The sequence below is a fragment of the Protopterus annectens genome, chromosome 5.part1 (genome assembly GCF_019279795.1).
Source record: "Protopterus annectens isolate FY-2018-M chromosome 5.part1, PAN1.0, whole genome shotgun sequence".
Classification (NCBI taxonomy): Eukaryota; Metazoa; Chordata; order Ceratodontiformes; family Protopteridae; genus Protopterus; species Protopterus annectens.
The window spans coordinates 343627757-343646452 of NC_056736.1; the positions used below are offsets into that span (position 1 = coordinate 343627757).

Below are 18696 nucleotides of genomic sequence, written 5' to 3' on the forward strand. Positions count from 1 at the left end.
CAGTGGAACTGCCTCCTTTATGGAGAGGTATGACATGGGTGATTTTCCATATAGTGGGTACAGTAGCTTCAGATATAGCTCTGTTGATCAAGATTGAGATGGGGTATGCTATGGTGTCAGAAGCCTTTTGCAGATAGTCTGCTGGGAGGAGGTCAGCAGTCAGGGTGGTGGGTCTTAGTTTCTTAAGTAGGACATGAATAAGTTGAGTAGGAACAGGTTGGAAGGTAAAGTATGTTTGGGTACTGGGTGTGGCTGCATTAGAATTAGAGCCACTGGGAGAGAGTTGGCTGGCTAGAGACTGGATAGTCTCTGTGAAGAAGCTATTGAAGTTATTAGCAATGTCTACTGGGGATTTTTGTTGGGAAGCTGAGGGGGGTGGCGTGGCGGTTTGGCCTGGGTGGAGTAATTTGTTTATTCCTGCCCAGAACTTTTGACGTTTGTTTTGGTGTTTTTGCAGTAGATGGTAGTAGCAGTTCTTTTTGTCTAAGGTTATGGATTTTTTTGGTGTCATTTCTTAGCTGTCTGAATCTTAGTTGATCAAGTGGGGCTTTTGTTTTTCGGTAGGTGGCCCATAATTTCTTTCTGAATGAAATTTTGGTTTTGGTATCTTTAGAAAGCCATGGCGCAATATTAACTTTGGTTCTAATAGAGCGGCTGGGAGCATGGGAGTTAAGAATAGCAAGGAATTTGGTGTTAAAGTATACCACTGCTTCATCTAGGGGGAGACTTTTTAGCATGGACCAGTTGCATGTCTTAAGTTCATTTTGAAACTTGGTGAGAATAAAATTCTTGTTGCTTCTTAATGTTCTATAGCTGGGTTAGGAGCAGTCTACTCTGAACTTGATTACATAGGTGAGACAGTGGTCACTTAGGTCATCAGGCAAAGTGCCTGATTTATAGGACTGAAGATAGGTACTGACGAGTATCCAGTCTAGGGTACTTTCCTTGATATTGGGTTTTCCTGTCCTGGTGGGGAAGGTTATGATTTGAGTAAATCCATAGAGGTTTATATGGGTTGTAGGGGTTTCACAAGAGCAAGTGTTCCAGTCAATGTTGAAATCTCCAAGAACAATTGCTGAAATGTGAAAATGTTGGAAGTTATAAAAATAGGTCAAGGTTTTTATCATTATATACTATAAAATATAGATTGGTTGGGGTTTATAGGTTGGTACTAGGCTATCGGCCCTAAGGCCTATGCAAGCCTAGCCATAACAATTCCCTGGAAATTTCTTCCCACAATATTTACTTCTCTGGGCCCCTGTCTAGCAGGGCGACTGACATGATCCCTGGGGTGAACTTTCTATCTCCCATCCAATCATCAAGGTTGCTTTTGAAGAGGGCCAATGAAGCGCTCTGCTTAACATGTATGGGCAGTCTATTCCAGAGTATGGGTCAGGAACCTATCCCTCCAGCATGTTTTGTTCATTGTGATGATAAGGTTTAGATCCCTGGAGCGTGTGGCTCTGAGGGATTGGGATTTCTTTAAGTGGAGCATGTCCAACAGCTCAGGGTTTGACATGGCCTTGTATGTTAAGCAGAGATCACCTCTGAGTAGATGATACGCCACAGAGTATAGCTGGAGTTTTTTTAGATGGTCGGCATATGGCATCTGCTTTAGGCCTCTGATTCTTTTAGTGAGGTATTTCTGTGGCCTTTCCAGCTGTTGCAGATGTCTTGTGAGGTACATACCAAATGGGGCACTATACTCTATAATGGGTCTAATGAGGGATGAGTACAGTGGGACAATGACCTCCATTTTTCTGGATGAAAAGCCCTTAGTGATGAGGTGTGCCACATAGAACGATTTCCTGACTGTTGTGGCGATGTGGTTATCAAAAGTGAGACCACTGTCCACTTGTGTCCCTAAGTCTCTCATCACACTTTCGATGTTTAGTGTCCTGCCACCTATGTGGTAGTTCATGGGTACATGTTTTTTTCCAAAGGGGATAACTATACATTTCTTGGCATTAAGCTTGAGCCCATGGCTCTGGCACCAGGCTTCTGTTTCTGTAAGGCCCTTTTGTAGAATATCCACATAACTTGGGGATTCAATAATGACTCCCAGTTTGCAGTCATCTGCAAACTTTGTTAGCCAGAGTCTCTTAGTGTTGGCCTGTACTTCAGAGAAGTAGATGCCAAACAGGAGTGGTCCCAGGACTGAACCCTGAGGTACTCCACTTGTCACTTGTCTGGAGCTGGATTTGGAGTCGGCTACTTTTACAGTCTGGGTTCTGTCAGTAAGCCAGTTGGCAACCCATCGAGTGACGTAGGGATTTATGCCCAGCTTAGTAAGTTTATCTATGATTCCAGAGTGGGGGATGGTGTTGAAGGCCTTGGCGAGGTCCAGATAGGCTGTGTGGACCGCCTTACCCTCGTCCACAGCTCTGGAGACCGATTCGAAGAAGTTAATCAGATTCAGGAGACAAGATCAGCCCTTCACAAACCCAAACTGGGTGGGGTCCAGTGTTTGAAGGTTGCCAATGTCTTTGTTTATAAGTTCCATGATAATGCGTTCCATGTCCTTGCAGATCAGGCTTGTCAGACTGATGGGATGGTAGTTCCCGGGATCCAAAGTGGATCCACCCTTGTGGAGCGGGATAACTGTAGCTGTGCACCACTCAGTGGGCATGAAGCCTGAGGTGAGGCTATGATTAAACATGACACTTAGGTGGGGTGCCAGTTCATGTAGTACACAGCCCGGGATGTCATCGGGTCCCATGGATGCTGTATTCTTAGCTTTGGAGAGTACTGTTTCTACCTGTGTGGCTGTGATTATCAGAATTTGGCAATCTTTTGGTATTGAGATGGGCCCTTTAGGGGGTGAGAGGGGGGTGAAGTTGTCACTAAATCGATCTGACAGGATACTGGCAATATCCTTGGGATCAGTATATTTAATGCCATTCTGTTGTAGCTCTGAGCATTGCCATATACATTCTTGACATATACCTTGTGGTTGTCTTTGGAATCTTTGGCAATTTTATTTTCGTAACTAGCTTTTGAGGATTTTATGAGGGATCTCAGCTTCTTACTGAGGCTGGTGAGGGAGTGTTTTGCATCCTGGGATTTTCCTCTTTTCTGCAACAGTTTCTTCCTTCTGTTGTATAGTTTGTTTATAGCTGGGGACCAACAGATTGGCTTCCTTTTTTTGGAGATTATTTGATAAATATTTTAAATGTGTCAATCATTGGGGGTGATTTGATAAATATTTTAAATGTGTCAGCAATTGTAATTTTAGTGAAAATGTTGGAATTCATTGGAAGACACATCCGTTAAACAGCAGGAATAATAATTATTCAGCTGAAGTGTTGACTGGTAGATGACCCGTGTGGTTTAACTCACTTTCTGGTATAGCCTGCATTTACTGGAATAATACTCCATTAAGTATAGGAAATCAGAGTCAAGTAATATATTTAGAACAAACAGGATTTTTGGCTGGGTATACGAGTTTTTTTTTGGTGGCAAGCTCTTTTAAGGCCTGTCTAGGCATTAACCTTGTATAAAATACATTGAACATTATAAGTATACTGAACATGAAAACCTATTCACTTGTAAATACATTTTCATACTACATTTTAAAACACTTAACATATTTGCAATGCCTTTCACAATCTTTCCCGATTCTAAAACTAGAATTGCACCCTTTTTGCCTAGATTTACAGTCAAATATTTTAAGGCTACTGGGGGAGTTCCCAAAATGCATACCATTGCACCCGTTCCATTAAAAAACTGAGAATTTTGTAATGTTTTTTTTTTTACCTTAAAACTATTTTTTTTTCTCTTCCAGCTCTTGCTCTCTTGCCAACAAATGATACTGACCTATTATTACCCTCCTCCATAAATCTGTTAAATTCTACATCAATGCTTTGTAAACAGTGGACTAACTTCAACTTAATGTTATCCAATTGTTTTAAAGCTAGGTTAATATTTTCCTGAAGCCCCATGCAGTTAGCAACAAAACTGTTGAAATACCTGCCAAATTCAAGGTCTTTGGAGTAAAGTACAGTTGTGCAAGACCTTAACATAGCAGATGTCCTACATCTCACTGGTGCAGTACTCTTTACTCTTGGGATATCATGCCGAGGAAAGCCAAATGTCCGGCCAGCATACCAAAGCCTTTATGTCTTCTAGATGCCATACGTCAGATGTATATCCTACATGCCAGACGTAAGGTACATATATCATGTGAGAGCACCTAATCCTCAGAACTAAAGTACCCTAGACGAAATAGATCACCCCCAGAGAAAAGTAATAACATGTACACCCAGGAAGTGCAGAAAAAAGACAGACAGACCACTCGGCCAGAAGAAAAAGGGACATGCACTCACTCACTCACACTGACACACACACACACACACACTGACACACACACACACACTGACACACACACACACTGACACACACACACACTGACACACACACACACACTGACACACACACACACACTGACACACAATACTGCAACAGTGAGAAGTAGGACACTTACTGTTATGGTAGATGTTGCGTGACTGTACTATGTCCTTTCTTATCACAGTTGCAGTATTCTTTTACTCCTGGGAGAGTACAAAAAATACTGTTAAGTATTGGAAAAGGAGCCACAGAACAGTCCTCAAAAAAACACATGAAAGATGGCCCTGGCAAAACCTGCCCTGGTCCTATTAATGACATCTAACTTGCAATGTTTGGTGAAAGTATGAAAAGAATACCAAGTAGCGGCTTCCAAGATAGATCTAGTAACCAGACCCCTGAAAAATGCACCAGAAGAGGTCACTGTCCTGGTAGAATGGGCATGAACACAACACAAAAACTGCTTGCCATGAAAAGAACACAAAAAAGGCCTGAGAAATCCAGCAGTAGATGGTTTGCTTAGAAACTGCCAAATCCAATTTCCTGGCATGAAAATCTCCTGCTATGTTTTCCCTTGTCCAAGTGAGCTTTCTGTGTAAATAGAAGGTCTGAAACACCCTCTCACTACAATTCTTTGGAGAAGGGAAAAAAAGATGACTGGACTGATTTATGGGCAAATCATTAATTACCTTGGGCATGAAAGAAGGACTAGTACAAACAGACACCCTGTCCCTGTGAAAAAACAAAAAAAGGTGGAACCGCAATTGTGTGCTTGAAGTTCAGTGACCCTCTTAGCAAAAGTAAGCGTCACCAACAGTACATTCTTCCTAGTACAATGCTGTATGGAAGAACAAATTGCAGGTTTAAAAGGGGACTGTGTCAATTCCTCAAGAGCAAAGTTAAGGTCTCAAGAAATGAATAAGCTTTCTTGGAGGCTGAATATGAAGGATGCCTTTTAAAAATTGTTAGACTTCAAACTAGAAGCCAAAGGTGGCTTCAGAGACAAACAAGTGGAAATGTCTGACAAATGAAATTCAGCAGATGAATATGCCAAACCAGAATTGAGAAACACACACAAATAAGAAAGGATCATAGGAATTTCCACAGAAAATGGTCCAGGTAATGTCTGAGACAACAAATAGAAAATTTCTTCCATTTAGTCACACATGATTTTCTAGCAATGAACTTTACGGCTTCCAGCAAAACCAGAAGTACGTCCTCAGAAAAAAAATGGTGCCTAAAAGGAATCAAAACCCTATCACCCAAAGTGTTAATTAAAGGGTAGACAAGAGACAGAATGAGAGATCCCGTGTCTTGAGTAAGAAGATCCATCTTGTGAGGTAACTTGTGATGATTGTCTCTGGCCAGATGGAAATGAAGGGAGGAACGAGTGCTGTCTGAGCCAAAAAGGAGTCATCATCAAGATTTTGGGTGTGTTCCACATGATCTCATACAGGATCTTTGGTAGTACAGGAAGAAGGGGATAGGCATACAGAAACATTCCCTTCCAAGAAAAAGACATGGCATCCATTTTCCAACGCACAGGACTTGATACTCTGGAACATAACTGTGGGAGTTGTCTGTTCAGAGGGGAGGCAAAACGATCTACCTGAGAAGTACCCCACCAATGTACAATGTCTGGAGATACCTTCCTATAAAGCATCCATATGTGATGATTTGTCCTGGACCTACTCAGTCTGCCACCAGACTGTGCTCTGAAAGAATGCAGATTGCCAGAAGAACCAAGTGATGGCAGACTGCAAAATCCCAAGCTTGATGAGCCAGTCTGCAAAGAAGGTAAGATTTTTCACCCCTTGACTGATGGTGTACCACATGACTGTGGTATTGTCTGTAAAAACTTTTAGACAACCTGGATCCCAAAGGAAATGACAACCCTACAAAGCTAAAAGTAGAAACCTCATCTCACTGATTATCAATATGGTCTGCCAGATATTGATGGGCTTTGGAGGAGGCTCCTGAACATTGATCGGAAGCATTTCTGTGCAGCTTCTGAGTAGGTAGAGGAACCTGAAAAGGCAGACCTGGGATTTAGGGAAATCTGGTGAACCTACTAGTGGAGCCTGAGCTTGAGACAAGGTAAGAGAGGAACTAGATACTCCAGAGGATTGCAGTGCTGGAGCCAAATAGTCTTGAGATACCACTGAAATTTCCTTATGTGGAATTTGGAAAAGGGAACCAAGGGAATGACGGATGCCATGTTTGGTGAAATTCCCTTGCAGGAAAGAATGGAAGAGGAAGAGGAGACTGGAAATATGCAGTAAAAAAAAAACAACCTTGGGAGGGGGAAGATAACTCAATATTGGAATGGTATGAATCCTGTAAACCAGAAATACTTGCTCTTGAGAGGGAATCAAAACAGGCTTTTTGAGAATGAGTGTGAACCCCGCATTGTGGAGAAGCATAGTGAAACATGGATCCTGAATAAGCTGCTGCTGACAGAGGGCTTGAATCAAAAGGCCATACAAATAAGGGAATATCTGAATTCTCTGAAGTCTGCAGAAGGCTACCACAGGGAGCAGACATTTGGTAAATACCCTCAGAGCTGTAGAAAGACCAAAATGGAAACCAGAGAACTAAGAATGAGAGGAACAGACAGAGAAACATAAAAATTCTCAGAAGACTGGGTGAATAAGAATGTGAATGTAAGCATCCGTCAAATCCTGGGATGCCAGAAAAGCTTGAGGAAACAACACAGAGGGATAATTTTCTGAAGAGACAACATTTTGAAAGCAGGAACCTTGAGAAAGGTGTTGAGAAAAGACAGGTCTAGAATAGGCCTCCACAATCCCTCCTTCCTAGGAACTAAAAACTTCCTGGAATAAAAACTCATTCCCCGTTGAAACAATGCAACATGATGGATAGTTCCCTGAACTACCAGATCCTGCAGAACCAAAGGAAAATGAGGAAGGTGATGAGGAGGAGGCTGAAAAAGGCCTGAAATGGACGAAGGGACCTCCAAGCCATAAAATAACCTGTTGCCAAATGGGAAACGAGTCAATTTGTGGGACACAGGAATCTGGCTGAGGGGGTAGGAACAGCTGAATGTCAATCAGAAGTAGATTTGCAAAGGAAAGAAGGCTTCTGACACTTAGAACCCTGAGGAGGTTTGTCTGGAAACTGTCCTAGAAGTCATTTTGCCCCTAGAAAGCTGTTTAGGCTGCCTACAAACAAAAGAAAGCTTAGAATGATATCTTCTCTGAAACTTAGGAACAGGAGAAACAAAAATTTGTTTCAAGTCTTGCATAACTTTAACCTTATCCTGAAGCATCTTAAATATTTCAGCCACAGCACTGCCAAAGAGATTCTGGCTGTCAAAGGTTGACTCCAATAATTTAGCCTTGATGTCTTCAGGCAGAGCCTTAAGGCATAATGAAGAATATCTCCTTACACCAGATCCAGATGCAGCTGCCCTAGTGGAAGTATCAGCAGCATCATAGCTACAATTAATAGACTGTTGAGCCACCTAAGAAGCAAAGCTTGAAAAGAAAATGTCAGAAGTCTTGCCCTCTGAGTCAGGCAAATCAGCCAGAATGACCCCAAGTTGGGAGAGAACAGCCAGGACATACCTAGTCATATAGCTCTGATAATTAATAGCCCTGAAAACTAAGGTAGCAGAGGTAGGTGTATATATATATATATATATATATATATATATATATATGTGTATATATATATATATATATATGTGTGTGTATATATATATATATATATGTGTGTGTATATATATATATATATATATATATATATATATATATATATATATATTTTTTTTTTAATTTTTTACCACAGCTGTCCTTATCAGAAGGTAAAAGCTTACAAGAAGTCAAAAACTTGGATGGTTTCTCCTTAGCTACAGAAATGACAGCAGGATCAGTGGCAGTGTTTTGATATAAAACTGTTGAGCTTCAGGAACTTTATATAACCTGTCCATTTTCTTAGATGCATTACGCTGAGTGTAAGGGGCCTGAGAAGCTACAATAAAAATATCAAAAAAAGAAGCCAACACTGCAGGGACTGCAGAAAGCTGAAGGGAATCTATCTGAAAGAGAACGTTTTACCAAGGAGCAGAAGCAGGAAAAGACAATCCTTTTTTTTTTGGGGGGGGGGGAGGTTTAGGAGCCCTAAATGTATTGAAAATCTTCAAGTACAATCCTGCTATTTTTTGTGGGGATTGTTAGCCACAGGGGTCACATGCTTAGTTTTCACCTTTTTTTTTTTTTTTTTTTAAAGGAACATCAGCTTTAACAAATCTAGAACGTTCAGATCCCTGCCTAGATGCAATAAGAGCACCAGACATCTCTTCCCTAACACGTACTCAGAGAATCACCTAATAATTCCCTCCAAAATAATCAGTCGTGGTTCCCCCTCCACATTTGCATCAGATGTAGGCACAACCTCAGTAGATCTTTGGGTAGGCAAGCTCCATGTCAGCCTCTGACTGGTTCGCAGCAGAGGGAGAGGACAGTGTCACAGAATGGTCCTCAGGTTCTTCATCCCAGACGATGAAGATGTCCAGTAGAGGCTAGAGAGCAGCAGGATCAGTTTGTGCTTTTTCAGCTTTCTTTTTAAGTGGTAGTGGATTGCCTGGGCAGGCAGATTCGACCATGGTACCCTGAGCTAAAAGCTTCAATCACTGGTTCTCCAAGTAAATGAAAAGAGACAACAGACATCTGCAAAGTACCTTAGAGACACACACCTATCAAATTTCACACTGTGTATGGTCATGTGTAGTACCCAAACAAAAGATGCAAGGTTTATGTCTATCTTTATGGGGAATCTGCCTCCCACACTCACATTTTCCCTTCCTGGATGACATACTAAAACAATGAGTAAAAAGGTCATACAGAAAACCAAAAAAAAAATAGCAAGGCTAGACTTTCCACTGTGTGATTCCTTAAACCTCTTGTCTTAGAGGCAACATGGGATATATGCAAATGACCCTTTAAGGACATCAGGCGTTTCGGCTATATTGCAATTCTGAATGCCCATGACTTTTTTTATTTTAAGTCTATTTATGAAATGGACAAAGGCCAATAAAGCCAAATCCCACTAGCTGTGGACATGCATGTTTCAGCCTTCTTATGGCATCATCAGCACAGCACAAGTAGAATGTTTGGCCAACCTTTAGAAACACATGGTTGTTGTACCCAGCTGATATCCATAACCATTAGGGTGTCTGCAAAATATTCCAACCAGCACAATCCTGTGTTTCTAAAGGTTAGCCAAACATTCCACTTATTCTGTGATGATGATGCCATAAGAAGGCGGAAACATGCATGTCCACCAGCTAGTGGGGTTTGGTTTAACTGGCCTGAATTTGTCCATAAATAGACTTAAAAAGAAAGAAGTCATGGACATTCAGAACTGCCATATAGCTGAAACACCTGACGTCCTTTAAAGGATCATTTGCATATATCCCATGTTTCCTCTAAGACAAGAGGTTTAAGGAATCACACATTGGAAAGTCTAGCCTTGCTAGATTTTCCTTCCTGGATGACATGTAAACTTAAGGTAATAGGTAGAAAAAAGAAAGGAAGATACCCCAAAGGGTCACTTATCCTTAGAAAGCTAAGCAGTGGAACTAACTTGGTTAATGGCCTACAGACTAAATTCAAATGTAGCATTCAGACTGGTGGCAAAGAAGTTCTGGGCATTAAGTGCTTGTATGTCATATATGTACATTATGCCTTGCACGCAAGACATAAATGCGATTTACAGCACCCGGAAGAAGGACTTTGGTATGCTGTCCACATGTTTGACTATACTCATCAGGATATTCCAGGAGTAGAATACTGCAACACTGATATGGAAGGACATCACACATTCACCTTCCAGTATATGTACTTGGGCTGAAATATAGTAAGTGTTGGTGTCCTGTGTTTTTCCGATATTACGAGATTCAGTATTTTGAGTTTTCAATATGTTGAACTTTCAAGATTTTGGTCTCAGTCTTTTGGGATTCAGGATTTTAGGCTTTCGAGATTTAGAAGTGAACCCATATATAAATATATATATATATATATATATATATATATATATATATATAGAGAGAGAGAGAGAGAGAGAAAGAGGGAGAGATGTACTTAAGAAGACAGACTCAACAGAAAGTCGAACTTCATATGTTCGAGACCATATAATCGACTTTCCGAACAGTTGAAAGACAGAAAACAACAAAAGTCTTCTTTTTTGCAGGGGAGACAAGCCCCCTGCACCTGCCATATCACCTATATATTATATACATGAACTCCAAGAGAACACTACAGTGGGGAAAAGGGTAAATTAACTGAACCCCATTGTATTGCACTCTCCATTCAAAAACTTAACATTTTGGAAAATTGATCACATGGTCTCGACTATAAATTCAACTTTCTGTTGAGTCAATCTTCTGAAGCGGACCCATATACCCATAGGTATGTATATCTATATCTATCTACATATCTATCTATATCTAATATATATATATATATATATATATATATATATATATATATATATATATATATATATACATGTGTGTGTGTGTGTATATATATATGTATGTATGTATATACACGTGTGTGTGTTTGAGCACGCGTGTGTGTAGAGAGAGAGAGATTTACCTATTTATGTGCAAAATGGGAAAAAGAGTTGAGGATGGATGGATGGAGATATATGTATTGGAGGCATTTACCTACTTCGCTTGTTGTTATAGCTGATCAGTAGTGCAACATCACTATAATACTGGGGTTGGGTAATATGCCCTTTCTCTAGTACTGCGTGATCTCAGAATTAGAATATATAATTAGCAGGGGTGATGGGGGGACACAGGGGGACTTGCCCACCTTCAAAAAACATTTTGTGGTTGTTTACTCCAAGAAAATGTTTCACGGCATGCATAGTTGAATGCTATTTATTTTTCAATTATTTTAAATTGATGTTTTAACTGTTTATAGACATTTTCAAGTACATATATATGTCAGCAGTCTGTAACACTGAACACTCTTATGCACTGCTTTTTCAGTCTGCCAGCTGCTTTCTGTGCGAGATCATGTTACATCAGGGTCTGGGAATTTGCCTTACCTCACTGTTGTGCACTCTTGAAGCTGGCACACAATTAGCAGAGGGAGTATGGGGCCCCCCTGCAAAGACAAAATTGTATTTTATTTTTTTATATTTTTAGTGCTCTTTTCTGGCTCCAGAGAAGCAGTGTTCTTGGCCTTGGCTAGTGCATTGAGGGCTTGTTCCTGGGAAATATGAGTGGGAGGTTTGTGCACTGATTAGAGGTCTGGGCCTGTGGGGGGGGGGGGGGCTAACGTTTGAGATAAATGTATCCTTCAGTAGACTGGCAATGTCTTCAGGAATAGAGTACATGATATTATTTACTGTTAGCACAGTGCAATTTTGTACATTACTTCTGAAGTATCTGACGAAATTAGTACGGCTTTGCGATTGTTTTTAGCCTGGGTTGCCGTTTTTATTTTGTTTCTAGCATTGGTTGATTTAATCAGGGTCCGAAGTTCTCTGTTAGCATTAGCAACATTTGCAGAATTAGATTTGTTTTTATGTGAAATGAGCTTTTTCACACTGTAGAGCCTGTCTATATTACTGATCCACCATAAGGGTTAATTGTTAAACTTGGAGTTATATTTATTTCAGAAGACAGACATGTCTATGTATTTATTTACATGTTCATAGAATTTGGTGGTGAAGGATTCCACATTTGTGCTGGGGTTCTCAGGGTGAAAGGGAAAGTTGAATTTTGCCATGTCATTACTCAACTTTAATAAATTTGTTTTGGCATAATCTCTGAATAACAAGTTATTGGAGGATGCTTCCAGGTTTAGTCTTAAAGTTAATTTGACTCATTTGACTAGGGAGGGTGTTACAGACTCGTAAGAACAAAGTCCAAGATTTTGTTGCACCTAACTGTGGTAAGAATAGTTTGTCCAGTGAATTAGTATTGATGATGTCCAGAAATCTCTAGGCATACATGTGTAGGGATGTCTAACTTTCCCAAGTTAATGGAAGTGTAGCTGAAGTCCCCAAAGAGAATGTTTGGTTTAATGCTTAGGGCTTCCATATTAGATAGGTAGGCGTCATGGGCCGAGGGGGTCCTATAGTTGGCTAAAATGTGACTTGGGAATTTGCTAATGGTAAGTTGGACATGGAGGAGTTCCAGGTCATTATACTGCTTAGTTTGGAGGTGTAGTTTTGTTTTACGGATACTGAGACAGTGCTGCCTTTAGTGCTTTCATCAAGTGTGGTGGATCTGAAAGCATGGTAAGCATTGAAACCTTGCACTGATGGTGTGTCCTCAATATTCTTGAACCAGATCTTTGTGATGATGCAAATATCAATGCATTCTAGGGTAAGGAGTGTCTGTACAGAGTGTATTTTTCTGTTTCATCTCCTAGAGTTGAGCAGTAATACTTTCATGTTTTCAGAATTTTGTTTTACCATGTTACACTGTACACTGACTTTGCGTAAAAAATACTATGGAGGTGGATAAGGGATGTACCATATGGTCTAGCAGTTAAGATTCTTGGTTTTCACCCAGGCGGCAAGGGTTCGACTCCTGTTTGGGAATGGGTCACTTTTGTCAGGAAATTGGTGTAATGGTTATGGCATTTACCTTACAAGTACATGGTACAAGGTTTTTCCTAACATATAAAAGCTTTAGGGAGACAGATGCAGGCCATCCATGGGAAAGCATTTATGACTGTCTACCTTGCCCTCCTAGGTAGATATATTGTACCGTCATCAAATGACATCACAAACTCTGCCAATTGTCAAAATCATTTTTGTTCTTATTGTAGCATCATTCTAGGTGAAGGTAAAATGCTGTTCAGGGCTTGGTTCAGACCTACCTATTTTATTTATTTTATTTATTTTATTTTACATTTGTTAACCGGGAAAAAAATCCGACTGGATACAATGTCCTTTTTCAGCGGAGGCCCGGGGAGAAAAGCTCCAAACATTATACAAAATACAGACATTTCCAAAATTATAATATTACAGAGAGAGAAACAGTCAAATATCAAACAAACAATCAGGTTGCAAAATTCATTTGATAACAATGCATATAAGGAAATAAAATAATGAAGACAATGAACAATTCAGGTAGATAATAGAGACTAGGAAATGTCAGTCAGGAGATGAGCATTGGCAAAGCCAGTGCTTCTGATAGTGGTGAAACAGTTGTTTCTTGAAGTGGGGTAGAGAGGTAGAGGAAAGAATACTGGTGGGAAGAGAGTTCCAGACTTTTCCAACGGCGTTTGGAAAGAGTGCATCTCCTCCAGTATTGTAAGCTTTGACCATCTTTATGAGTGGTCTGTTTGCAGAACGTAGACTGTTAAGATTAGAGTATAGAAGGACTAGGTTCTGAAGTGAAGGACAATTGTTGGGGTTTTGAGAATTTTATATACCTCAGTAAGTTGGGTAATTCTAACAAGGTCGGGGAGTTCAATCCATGTTAGGTTTTGAGGTTGGTGCAGTGATGGGTCCTGTATGGAGTTCCTGCTGCAAATCTAGCTATATGATTATATGAGCTGGATAGTTTATCAAGTATGGTTTTGTTAAGATTGGTGAATATTGCAGATGAATAAAGAAGGGTGGAGAGCAAATGTGTTTGGGCAATGGTGATTTTAGTACTTGGTGTTAGGAAGTTTTTAATTCTATAGAGCGATCCTAATTTTTGTTTACTGTTTTGATGGACAGGTTGATATGTATGTGAATTTCAGTTTATTATCAATAGTAGCTCCAAGCAATTTCGTGTGGGGGTCTGGGGAAATGATAGTACCATTTTGGATGTTATGGAGACATCAATAAGGTGATTTTGTGAGTTGGTTGAAAGATCAATAATTTAGTTTTTAGGATTTAGGATTAACTGTCGTCCTAATAGCCAGTTTTCGACTTTGGTGAAGCAATTTTGGGTTTTAGTTAATAGTCTGTCTGGAGATGTATCCGAACAAACCAGTGTTGAGTCATCCATATCGAATACAGGTGGCCTCGGAATGACTGTATGGAGGTCATTAATGAAGACCGAGAAAGAAGTGGCCCCAAAATGGACCCTTGAGGGACCCCAATGGTATTTGGTAGTAAAGTGGAGAGAGTATTCTGCCACAATACTGCTTGTTTCCTGTCTGAGAGGTAGGCTTTAAACCAGTCTAGTGTCAAGTTATCCAGGTAAAGGTTTTTTAAGGTTTCCATGAGTAGTTGATGGTTGACCATATCAAATGCTTTTGATAGGTCTAGAAATAAGGCAGAGGACACTTTCTTGTCATTACGGTTATGGTTTATTGTGTCAGTGAAGGAGAGAAGGGCAGTTGTGGTACTGTGTTTGGGTCTGAAACCATGCTGGGAGTTGGCTAGTAGGTTGTTATGGATAAGATAGTGGAGTAGCTGTTTGTGCATACATCTTTCCATAATTTTGGCTAATGGGGACATTAACGCTATGGGCCTATAGTTAGATAATTCAGTGGATGTCCCTCCTTTATGGAGTGGTATTACATGGGATACTTTCCATAAAGTTGGTACTATTGACTCTGAGAAAGTTCGATTAATGAGGATAGAAACTGGATAGGCTATAACATCTGCAGCTTTTTGAAGGTATTCTGGTGGGAGTAGGTCTGCAGAAGGGGTAGATGGTTTAAGTTTTTGTAAAAGGGCTCTTATTGAAGATGTAGGGACACTTTTTAGGAAGAAGGTCTTTAAAGGTTGTGGTAGTGTTTCCATGATCGGTTGGCTACAAGAGGATAGTTGGTTGGCTAAGGTTTTGGTAATGTTTGTAAAGAACATATTGAAGGTATTGGCTATTTCTATGGGGTCTTTATCCATTGCTGTTTCAGGAGTTGGAGTGGATGATTTACCTGGGTGGAGAAGGTTATTCAAGCCTGCCCAGAATTTCTGAGGGTTATTTTGGTGCTTATTCTGTAACAAACAATAAAAAATTTTTTTGTCAGCTACTATGGCTTTTTTCGTTGCATTTCTTAGTTGTTGGAATTTCGTACGGTCTAGGATTGTTTTGGTTTTACGCCAGGTATTCCAAGCTTTATTTCTGAGTTTTATTTTAAGTTTAGACTCAGTTGAGAGCCACGGGGCAATCTTTGTTTTGGTTTTGATGAGTCTTTTGGGGGCATGGGTATCTAGTATGGATAGGAAGGTGGTATTGAAATGTTCTACTGCTTCATCTAGGGGAAGATATTTGAGTGGTGTCCAGTTACAGGATTGCAGCTCATTTTAAATTTTATGAGGTCAAAGTTTTTTTTGTTTCTTATAGATCTAAAGACTGGGACAGTGGAGTGGTCTGGTTTATTTTTAGTAATATATGTGATAAGGTGGTCACTAATTTCATTAGGCAGGGTTCTGGACGTATATGTGTGAGGGTGACTGTTTATAAGGATCCAATCAAGAATGCTTTCTTTTTGATTAGAGTTTCCCATTCTGGTGGATGTAGTAATTGTTTGTGAGTAACCATGAAGGTTGATGTTAGTGGGGTTATTATTATTAGAGCATAGGTACCAATCAATGTTAACATCACTCATAATTATAGTTTCTTGTGGGTAGTTATTCATTAGCCAGTTTAGTATATTCTCCAATGTATAGACATTGTTCCCGGGGGGGATATATAAAACAATTAGGTTAATACTTTTATCTTTGTTTAAGTGAATCTTTAAGGCGAGTATTTCAGTATTAGAGAATACCTCAGACATACATTCTAAGAAGTCCATCATTTGTCTCCTTATTTAGTCCAGGGAGGTATGTCTCAGGTTGTTTACTCCCAAATGCACTATATTTGAGTCACATGTGCACTTCTGGTGCAAGGACTTTTGTGTGTGTGTGTTTGGCGAATACTGCCTCCCAAAAGGCAGCTGGCCATGATCCCCTCTTTGCTCAGCCTGGTGAGTGCTGCATCATTGTGTCTCACAGTGGAATCTATGACTAAGATGTTTGGCTGTGTATAGGTTTGCCTTATAGGTTTTTGAATTGAGACACCATGAGTTTAAAGCTCATGCTCCATGATGGGTACTGCTTGGATCGCGTGTTTTCAAGGTGGTTGAGGGTACTTGCTGCTACGTTTGCATCTGGGAGGCCTCTAAGATTTAGAAAGATTGTATTTAATAGCCTCTGCATATATGGGTCCAAGTGTCTAGTCTGTACTATGTGCAGAGGGTGTAGTGTGATATAGTGTGTTTCTAGCAACCTGTTTGGTATAAGTAGTGTCTGTATGCGAGAGACTTGCATAACTACATCTCTAACACACTGGATCAGTTTGCTTAAGTATTAGGTGGTTGTGAGCATACATGAGGCAATTGTTATATTGTCTCAGGATGGCCATTTCCACCAAGCTGGCTAAAGAGATTAGAGAGCAGGAAATTGCATATCCACATTTCTAGATACTTATTGTGTCATCTAACGGGGATACATGACGGATTTACAGCAGACATAATTGGGTTCCATAGAGGCAAAGACTACAAACTAGGTCTAAATGTGTGGGACAGTGTTCCTCTATGCACAAACCAGGTGCTTGTTCTGCAACAATATAGTGAAGAAAATTCACACGTTGGCTTTACAAGAAAAACTGAGATTCTAATCCCCTGCATCTGTACAAGGCACTGCCAACTGCCATGGAACAATGAGCATCATTGCCCAAATGCAGCAATTTTAAACAGGTAGAGAAAATCAACCAGCAATGCAAAATACTCCTCTAGCCAATAACAACAGCATGCTCTTACATTTCTTCAGTGAATATTAAGCACAGAGGAGACTAGGCTGCCCTCTACTCCCACTAGAGTGCAGACCAAACATTTCTAACTTTAAGACCATTTAAAGAAGATAAAAACTGCAGGCATCTCAACAAATAATGCAGTAAAACATCACAGTTCTAATATCTAGAAGAAGTGGACTGCAGCAAATTAAAGTACTTATCTGGTTTGGATAGGTCTTTAAATCAGCAACCCCCCCACCCCCCATTTTAAATAGCGTGATCACCAAACATTGCTAAGCTCTGTGCAAATGAACCAAGTGTTGTACAAATGTGATGAATTTATACAGACACAGAAAATCAACAAAGAAACAAAGCCAAATATCCCTCTGGCTAAACACAACAGTACACTCTTAGGTTTCTTCAGTGAATCTTAATCTAAGCCAAATGGTGTTCCAAACTTTAAGGGTGGAGAAAAAAATATATCTAGCTAACCAGTAAATGTCTTGCGATTCAATGGGACGTTTTTCAAATCATTCACTACTGCACGTGTAATTGTGTATTAAATAGCACTTGTTGTGGTGATTAATTCTGGTAGGAGTTCTACAACATTCAACAATTTAAGGTCTGGAAGAAGAGACAATGCATGTCTTCAATAAAGGTGCAGTAACCCAACTACTTGTCAAACAAGATGCATTTCCACAAATTAGTCTGACAGCACGATCAATACTAACAAGTTTCACCCCTCTAATCCTCTGACTCTCTCAGTCTTCCCTGGCTTACTCTGTGACCCAGAGTAAATTATTTAAATAGAGAATCCTACTGGGTCACCCCCTCCCCCCAAAAAAAAATCAATCAAAAAATATTTGTACAAAGTTGGCATAAATTTATTAAAAAAGAATGAAAAGTACAACATCCATCTACATCAGTATCAAATAAGAACAGAAAACGTAACAAAAGAGATTAGCACATGCAATAGGTATTTGAAGTGGGGAACTCAGCAGGAAAAATGCAACAAAATTTTAATGCTTGAAGAATTACTGAGTCAAGCAACAGTTTAGAAAAACAGATGTCTACCAATTTATAGTAATGAAGTTACAGGAAACTTGTTGGACTACCAGAAGCATTATAAGGGTGAGCAAATAATCATAAAGGCCTTACTCGCAACAATATTTTTTCAAGTGGATACCTAATGGATAAGATGTTATTACCCCAGTTACAGTTTTCAAGGGCAAACAAGTCTCTTATGTGAACAGAAATTCTTTAAGCAATATTGTATATGAAAATCAGAACTCTTACCAAACTACTGGTTTCCATTGTGCATCCATTGTGCATCATACTAGAGAGACAACAGCAATTGAGAAATAATATTTTACATTCTTAAAAGCAAATGATCATGTCTCTCTATACTATAAACCCCTGGTCCTGTCTGTGACTTTTCCCATAAGCCTCTGAAACTGGAAATTCTTACCTGAGAAATTCTAAGTCATCCCAACCATTATGAATTAGACCACCCTCATATTTCTCCAGTCCAAGTGATCTCAGCCACTCTCCCACAGTAGATTCATAAAGACTAGAGCTGCTGCTCCCTCCATGACAAATTGCCTGGGAAGAGAAAAGAAACCACAAATACAAAGAGCAGAGATTAG

At 39.9% G+C, this 18696-nt stretch overlaps 1 protein-coding gene across 1 annotated transcript in view; it reads right to left on the reverse strand.

Annotated features, from left to right (window-relative positions):
- Window positions 1-18696, reverse strand: part of INPPL1 (inositol polyphosphate phosphatase like 1) — a 1746155-nt gene that overhangs the window by 7648 nt on the left and 1719811 nt on the right. Inside the window, exon 27 of the mRNA XM_044073026.1 lies at window positions 18519-18652. Coding sequence (XP_043928961.1) covers window positions 18519-18652 — 134 coding nt within the window. The remainder of the gene's footprint in view (window positions 1-18518; window positions 18653-18696) is intronic.